Source organism: Capsicum annuum, chromosome 8 (assembly GCF_002878395.1).
Source record: "Capsicum annuum cultivar UCD-10X-F1 chromosome 8, UCD10Xv1.1, whole genome shotgun sequence".
In the NCBI taxonomy this organism is placed as follows: domain Eukaryota; kingdom Viridiplantae; phylum Streptophyta; class Magnoliopsida; order Solanales; family Solanaceae; genus Capsicum; species Capsicum annuum.
The window spans coordinates 160,446,011-160,454,857 of record NC_061118.1 but is presented as its reverse complement, the minus strand read 5'-3'; the positions used below and the strand labels follow the sequence as shown (position 1 = coordinate 160,454,857).

The 8,847-nt window shown below is 44.2% G+C and overlaps 1 protein-coding gene across 9 annotated transcripts in view; it reads left to right on the top strand.

The window, feature by feature from the left end:
• The window catches only part of LOC107839963, a 30,547-nt gene that overhangs the window by 19,672 nt on the left and 2,028 nt on the right, over nt 1-8,847 (top strand). For 2 of the 9 annotated variants that reach the window (XM_047394872.1, XM_047394871.1), the window contains exon 2: nt 5,565-8,375. The exons of 6 other annotated variants lie outside the window; for them this stretch is intronic. In XM_047394872.1, the coding sequence (XP_047250828.1) occupies nt 6,260-7,615 (1,356 nt within the window). In that variant the 5' untranslated portion in view covers nt 5,565-6,259 and the 3' untranslated portion in view covers nt 7,616-8,375. Of the gene's footprint in view, nt 1-3,912; nt 3,987-5,564; nt 8,376-8,847 lie in introns of all 9 variants that reach the window. One more of the 9 variants, XR_007043671.1, reaches the window with a different exon arrangement.

Here is an 8,847-nt window from a genome sequence, read left to right as displayed (position 1 = left end):
ACCTGTCCTGCCCGTACCCCCCCGGCGGGGTACACCAGCCCTCCCCCCAGCCGCCACCCGGTCCCCAGCCAGCCGCCGCCCGGTCCCCAGCCGCCACCCGCCGCTCCGTCTCCAGCAGCCGCAGCCCCAAGCGTAATCCGGTGACCTCTAACCTTTGTTATTTTCGTTATTTCATATTTCATTTTATTTCATTATTGCATATTCCATTCTTAGTATTATTTCAGTATTGCATATTCCATTATTGAGTATAGTTTTGTTTCGGGAGTATTCCTTTGAATTTGTGTGAGCCTTGTATTTCTTTGTTGCTGCTGCTTTGATACTACCATCGTGTATATCTGTATATTTTTTTATACTTTCGTGTAGTTGTGGCTGTGAGTGGTAATGGGTGGATAGGGTCATGTCCGAGGGGGTTGGGGCGTGGGGCCGTGGTGGGGGCGGGGGATGAGGAGAGGGCGGGAGTGGGAGGGAGGCCAAGGTTTGGCCGCGGGGGGGCAGTGGAGGGCGGGACGGTAGGCTGAGGGTTGGGTCTTGGAATATAGGGACCCTTCAGGGTAAGTCTATAGAGCTCGTGAAGATTCTTAGGAAGAGGAGGATCAACATTGCGTGTGTCCAAGAGACCAAGTGGGTAGGGTCTAAGGCTAGGGATGTGGATGGTTACAAGCTGTGGTACTCTGGGAGCGACAGGCGTAGGAATGGAGTTGGCATCTTAGTAGATGAAGAGCTTAGAGGTCAGTTAGTGGAGGTGAAGAGGATCAACGATAGGTTGATGACTATTAAGTTGGTCATTCGGGGGTTTACCCTGAACGTGTGTAGTGCTTATGCGCCGCAAGTGGGATCGGAGGGGGAGGAGAAAACGCGGTTTTGGGAGGCTTTGGAGGAGGTGGTGAGAGGCGTGCCTAGTTCGGAGAAGATTGTTGTAGCAGGGGATTTCAACGGGCACATCGGGGCGCTACCGGGAGGCTTTGGGGATGTGCATGGTGGTTTTGGTTTTGGGGAGAGAAATGAAGAGGGGGCGACCCTATTGGAGTTTGCGAGGGCCTTTGGGCTGGTGGTGGTGAACTCGGGCTTCCCGAAGAAGGACGAGCACCTGATCACCTTTCGAAGCGCGGTAGCTAGGACTCAGATTGACTTTTTGTTGCTTAGGAAAGAGGATAGGGCGTTGTGTAAGGACTGTAAAGTCATCCCGAGTGAGAATCTTTCGACCCAGCATAGGCTCTTGGTTATGGATTTGGGTATAAAGAAGAATAGAAAGAGGAGGAGTAAGGAGGGTAGACCGAGAATTAAGTGGGGCGGCCTGACGCCAGTGAATGCGTGGGAGATAGGGGAGAGGTTGGCGGGAATGGGGGTGTGGGAGTGTAGGGGGGACGTGGATAGTATGTGGGACAGGGCGGCAAGGTGCATCAGGGAGAATGCAAGTGAGGTGTTGGGTGTTTCTAGGGGCCGGGCCGGGCACCATCGGGGGGATTGGTGGTGGAATGAAGAGGTGGAGAAGAAAGTGGGGACCAAGAAAGGGGCGTATGCTAAGTTGGTGGAAAGTAAGGACGAAGAGGAGAAGCGGGTGTACAGGAAAGAAGAGTACAAGCTAGCGAGGAAGGAGGCGAAGTCAGCAGTCACGGCTGCTAAGACGGCCGCTTTTGAGAGCTTGTATGCAGGGTTACAGGGGAAAGGAGGGGAGAAAAAGTTGTTTAGACTCGCAAAGGCTAGGGAGAGGAAGGGTCGTGACCTCGATCAGGTGAGGTGCATTAAGGGGGAGGACGGTAGAGTGTTGGTGGAGGACGGCCACATCAAGAAGAGATGGCAGTCGTATTTTCATGGGCTCTTGAATGACGAAGGGGATAGAGCTATTGTGTTAGGGGAACTGGAGCACTCAGAGGAGTGTCGGGATTTTAGCTATTGTAGACGTTTTAAGGTAGAAGAGGTTAGACAGGCTGTCCGCAGGATGCGAAGGGGTAGGGCGACGGGGCCGGCTGAGATACCGGTGGAGTTTTGGAAGTTCGTTGGAGAGGCTGGTGTAAGGTGGTTGACTGGATTGTTTAATGAAATTTTTAGGACGGCAAAGATGCCCGAGGCGTGGAGGTGGAGTACCATGATCCCTCTCTATAAGAATAAGGGGGACATTCAGAGTTGCGATAACTACAGGGGATTAAGTTATTGAGTCACTCGATGAAGATCTGGGAGAGAGTGGTCGAGGTGAGGCTGAGACGGATAGTGTCTATTTCGGAGAACCAGTTCGGATTTATGCCCGGCCGCTCGACGACGGAGGCAATCCACCTGGTACGGAGGTTGGTGGAGCAGTATAGGGAGAGGAAGAAGGATCTGCACATGGTGTTTATCGACCTGTAGAAGGCTTACGACAAAGTCCCCAGGGAGGTGCTTTGGAGATGCTTGGAGGTGAGTGGGGTACCGCTGGCATATATCAGAGTAATTAAGGATATGTATGATGGAGCGAAAACCCAGGTGAGGATGGCGGGAGGAGACTCGGAGCATTTCACTGTCCTAACAGGATTGCATCAGGGATCTACTCTTAGTCCCTTTTTGTTTGCGTTGGTGATGGATGTGTTGACGCGACGTATTCAAGGGGAGGTGCCGTGGTGTATGCTTTTTGCAGACGATGTAGTTCTGATAGATGAGACTCGAGGGGGTGTGAATGACAAATTAGACGTGTGGAGGCGAACTCTTGAGTCTAAAGGGTTCAGGGTGAGCAGAAGCAAGACAGAGTATGTGGAATGCAAGTTTAATGACGTGAGGCGGGAGAATGAGGTAGTAGTGAAGCTGGAAGCTCAGGAGGTATGTAAGAGGGACAAGTTCAAGTATCTTGGGTCCGTGATCCAGAGTAACGGTGAGATTGACGAGGATGTCTCGCACCGTATTGGGGCGGGATGGATGAAGTGGAAACTCGCGTCGGGGGTGCTGTGTGATAAGAAGGTGCCGCCCAAGCTTAAAGGCAAATTCTACAGGGTGGTAGTCCGTCCGGCCTTGTTGTATGGAGCGGAGTGTTGGCCAGTTAAGAACTCCCACATTCAAAAAATGAAGGTGGCAGAAATGCGGATGTTGCGCTGGATGTGTGGACTGACTAGAGGGGATAGAGTTCGGAATGAGACTATCCGGGAGAAGGTTGGTGTGACTTCAGTGGAGTGCAAGATGCGGGAAGCACGATTGAGATGGTTCGGACACGTGAAGAGGAGGGGCATGGATGCCCCGGTCCGTAGGTGTGAGAGGCTAGCGTTGGATGGTTTTAGGCGGGGTAGGGGTAGGCCGAAGAAGTACTGGGGTGAGGTGGTTAGGCGGGACATGGAACAGTTACAGCTCACCGAGGACATGACCCAAGATAGGAAGGTCTGGAGGACGCGAATTACGGCAGGGGCCAGTTCGGGTTGCTAGTGTAGGGAATTACTTGGTGGGGGTTTTATTCATGTCATGATTCCGTGTTCCGTGTTCCATGTTGTATTACGAATCTGTGTGCTTTCCCCTGCTTTCCTCTGCTTTATATTACTTATGGGTGTCGTATTTATGTTATGTAATCTGCTTCTGTGTTGCACTATGTGTTTGTGTGGTATCTCGTGCCTTGAGCCGGGGGTCTATCGGAAACAACCTTTCTACTTCATCAGAGGTAGAGGTATGGACTGCGTACATCTTACCCCCCCAGACCCCACTAGGTGGGAATACACTGGGTTTTTTGTTGTTGTTGTTGTTGGTTATGTTGTTGTGGTTGTATATTTTAAGGAGTTTCTTGTTAGTTATAGATAATAGTGTCAAGCATATTCACTTCAGTTTATTCAGTACTGCAAATCTGGTAGTGGTTTGAGGACCCGCTGGATCTTAAAGGATATCTTATTAGTAGAAGACTACAGATAGAAATATGTTAACAATTTCAATATCTTTTATTTTGGTTTCGTCACTCCCATCTTGAAGGAAAAGAGCTGACCAGATTCATGTCGTGTCATCGTATCAAAAGCGACCGGACCATAGCCACGACAAGTATGCAGGTGATGACTTATTACATGGTGTGAACATCAATAATTGGATAGATTGCTGATGACTACTCTGGTCGTTGAGCACTCAGTGAGCAATTATAAACTTCTATGTTTATGGTCTTTCAGTTTCTAGAAAGTGCGGACTCGGGACAACTGTGTGAATGAATTTTTATCTAGATTCCCTTCCGTGTTACTTACTCTGAATCCAGCTGTCTATGAACAACTTCTGCTCAGAGAAAAGTTCAGAATATACATCGTTTAGAACTGAAGGACCACGGTTCTCAATCAAAAGAATAAATAAATGGGGATTAAATGTGCATCTATGCCAGTGATTGGGGACCTAACCTACAATTTATCCTAGATGACCTCAGTTCTTGTTAGACTAATGGCAGCTGTGCTGGAAATCAATTAACATTTGGCTCGAGAGTTGAGAAAATTAAAGTACTCTATTTTATGTTTAACAGATAGGCGATTTAGGGAAATTTGGGTATTTAGGGCTCGTTTGGTTGGGGAACAAGTTATCTCGGGGTTGTTATTCCACCCTCAATGTGGGAAAAAAATAACGCTACAATCCCAGGATAAGTTATCCCGCGATTTTATCCCAACCAAACATGGGATAGGCTCTTCCTAAAATTAATCTCGAGATTAGTTATCCTTTATTCCTTGTACTGAACGAGCCCTTGGTGTTTCATGCATGTGAGTCTTTAAAGTTAATTCACTGAACATCAGGCACATAAGTTCTAAGCATCGCTGAATCAAGTATCCTGTAAAGCATTAGATTTTTGATAAACATAAAAGGTGGGATATAGGTGGTCAATAGCACTTACGCTCGATGCCACAATGGAAACATGGCCCTTTTTTACCCATAAAATCTGGTTATGAATGGTTTCACTTCAAATCAAGTTGAATGTTCTGCTGCTAACCGTTAGAGTTCGATTTGCTCTCAAAATCTAAAATGTCTGATTGAGGCGGCGAATCATAAGATATATAGACAGATACAATAGGGTATTTATATGGTAATAGATGAATCATGAAAGAGTTGTCATTTACTTTGACCTATTGAACTATTCTTTCCCTTATGATAGCTCATCCATTTTTTTCCTTTTTTTTGCAATAAAATGTAAATATTACCATACCAACAAAATCAAATACACCTAAGGAGCACTCAGTTGCCAATGCCTACTGCATTGTATACTGAGCCTCAAGTTAGCCACTAGTTACATAGTCTCTCAACAAAACTCTAACATTTCCTCGCATGTTTTGAACCTGCTAGCATAGACACTCTCTCCCTGATTATCGATTGCACTTGTTGGACAAGGAACTCAACATTTACTTTATGATTCTTGAAGATTTTACCGTTCTGTCATAACCTGTATTAGTTGTCATGTGAGAGATATACGTTAGGGTCACGTAAGAGGCACGGACAATCCATTCAATGTAAACACAGAATTATTGTGAAGCAGGGAAGGAATCATTTTGGTAAAATCCCAACGATCTTTCCCTCTCATTCTCTCATTTCTCTCTCTTCTTCCTAACCACTTCTTCTTCCTCCTCTCAACTAATAATTCTATCCCTAATTTCCATTGATAGGTGACGATTGGAGCTTCCATGACGACTTATCTCTCGTAGTGTCCAATTCAGTTTATCAATTGTAATAGCTAGTTTGTATTGAATTTGGATTAGCAATAAAATTCCCCTTTCGCGATTCCAATTTCCCTTTCATTATCGAAGTACATAACAATTGGTATCGGAGACACGAACCTGTCTCGATTGTGGGTAGTAATTCGAAGAAGATGTTTGCCGAATCATCGACTTTGGCTGAATTGGTTGAACGAAACAATGCCAATAGAAGGGCCCTTGTGGATGGAATTTCAGGAATAATTGTGGATTTAAAACCATTTCAGAGTTGGGGTGAGGATTGCATATGCATTGTTGACTGCCAATGCAACTCTTGCGTCTATGGGTGTTTACGTAATGTTGACTGCCAATGCGGTTTTTGACTTAATGTCTATTTGGGGGAAATGAATGAAGGGGACAACCAATCTAAGGTGGGTTCTTGCAACCAAGCTATTGCTGAACTGCTGAAGGTGGAAAATAACAGTGAGGTCAATTTACAATACAATGTGGACAGGTGTTTGGCAAATGTCCTCAATGGGCAGAAGATGAAATTCTAGTTAAACTTCACTCCATCCACAATACAAACACCACGGGGATTGAAATCGTGGACTTACTTTTGGATTCACGTCACTTATGTTCTTGATGTTGAGGATACAATATCAAAATTGATGTGTCTCGACGATCTGCCATGCAAGGGACATAAGCTTGACATAGAGTTTGGTGACAAGCTATTCAATATAAAGCTGGAAAGGCATTGTTTGGCAGAATGTTGTGGCCCTCTTACAACTACTGGTTTGCTTCCACATGCTTTGGGTTTATACAGTTGTAATTGGGTTGACACGGGGCAAGCTTTTTGGGCTTTCCTTGATAGGGTAAAGTCGGGTATGTATTCATTCGGTTGTAGTTTGCTTACCACATTTCTTGGCACTACAAAACATTATGCAATTACTGTTGTGGATGAAATTACTGTTGTGCATATGTTATCTTGTCATATTGATTCCACGCCCAATGATCAAGGTATTTTGAATCAATTTTCTTTTGATCCCGGAGCAAACTTGTTTATTGTAACCCCTGGCGGATACCTCCAAATTCTACAATTACGACTTGGACCATATGTACACACTTTATTACCTGGGAAGGACATATTTCAGCGTTGGGTTCTAGGAATTAGTTGCGAGTTCATGGCTACAAGATTAAGTGCTGCTAGACTGTCTGTGTTGCCTCAAAGGAGTGGCTGTTTTCTGTGGCATGTGGACTCCATATTTGGTGTTGTAAGCCATCCATTTTTTGTTGCGATAAAGTTTCAGCTTCACATTACCATTCAGAGCACACTCCTTGATAAGCCGAGAAAGTGCGGAAAAATGAATGAAATGACCCGAGTCAATTCATGGCTTGAATGTACCTTAGGCTTACTCATTTGCAATTGGTTTGATATTGGACAGGTTCTATGGACTTTCCCTGATAGGGTAGAGTTAGGTATGTCTTCATTCCTACATGTGCTCATTGCTTATTCTGACGGGCTGATTAATAAACCTACTGCTGACTTCTTCTCTTATGGTTTTGAGAAGGAAAATAATGGAACTATTATAGTTTTTGACCCTGGAGGTACTATCTTGGATGTGATTGATATCAATTATATGAAGCCTATTAAGTTCAAGTTGTCATTACTACGCACTATTGCTCGGTTACGTCTACTAAGTTGTGATACAGTGGAGGTTCTTCCCTTGTTGTTTTGGTCATATCAGTTGTTTGATGGATCTACTGCTACTGTAGTCTATGTCCAAAAGGAAGAAAGGAAGTATCAATTTGCAGTCTTCATTGAGAGGAATGAACTTCTTGTGTTACTCTTGCCGCATTTAAACACTTGTAGCGTGCTTCTTCTCTGGGCTTCTCCTTTGAGGATAGTCCAACTATATGGAAGCATGACTGGTACACTTGTGAATGTGAATGCTTTACATCTTTTGTATGATGCATTCAGATATGTAGTGATTGTCTTCGCCAATTTTGAGTGTTGTGGTAGATAAAGATCAAATTAGATGTGAATGTCGACTTTTTCATGGATCCGGAGGTTCATTTGCAGCTGTTTGCACACCAAAAATATCAAGTTAGAGTCATTATGAGGAAATAACTAATTACAACTTAAGAGGACTGTTAAGTGACAACAAAGCAAATGGACATATTTTTGTGATAAATTGGTTGGCTCAGTGGATATTGCTTATTCTACTAAAGCTTACTTCAGAAAATTTCCGCGAAAGAGTGATTAAGTATGTGATAGTCTTGTTGCTTAATCTAAATTGCAATTCAGGAAGGTTTTGCTTGTGTAAACACATTCATGGGCTTTTATATTTTGGGAGCGGAAAATTGCAATCTCTTCCTGTCTCAAAACTTCAATTCAAAAAAAAAGGGTATACAGACAGTTTGAAGTTGCTTCAGTTGTTGAACACTGGCTAGCACTTTTTCTAAAGGAACGGACTTCACTTCTTTTATCTGCAATTGTCCACGATAATATGCAGCTCGTGATTGCTTCAATTGAGCAACTCGTTTACCTGCAAGTTGGTTATTGGCATTGGTATTTTTGTGGGTGCTCTATACTCCCTACGACACAATCCAGATCCTCAACTGCTAGTCAAGTATTCAACAATGTCCTTGAGGACAAGGTCGAATTTAAGCGGGAAGGATTGTCATGACCTGCATTAGTTGTCACGTGAGAGATATACGTTAGTGTCACGTGAGAGGCACGGACAGTCCACTTCAATAAAGTGAAGCAGGGAAGGACTCATTTTGGTAAAATCCCAATGATCTTTTCCTCTCATTCTCTCATTTCTCTCTCTTCTTCCTAACCACTTCTTCCTCCTCTCAACTAATTCTATCCCTAATTGCCATTGACAAGTGACGATTGAAGCTTCCATGGCGACTTATCTCTCGTAGTGTCCAATTCATTTTATCAATTGTAATAGCTAGTTTATTGAATTTGGATTAGCAATAAAAATTCCCCTTTCACGATTCCAATTTCCCTTTCATTATCTAAGTACATAACACATTCTTGGCTAACCAGATATTATGAATCATAGCTCCATAGGCTGCAGCTACAGTTTCCTTCTGAAACTTTTTCCACTTCTTCCTCCTTATCATCAATTATTATTACTGTAATTTCTTTACTATTTACACTATAACTCCAAATGAGAGGAGTCTTAGATTCTCTATCAAAAGTAAAGGGGGTGGGGATTTGGGCGAGAGGTGGGTGGAGTGAAAGCTG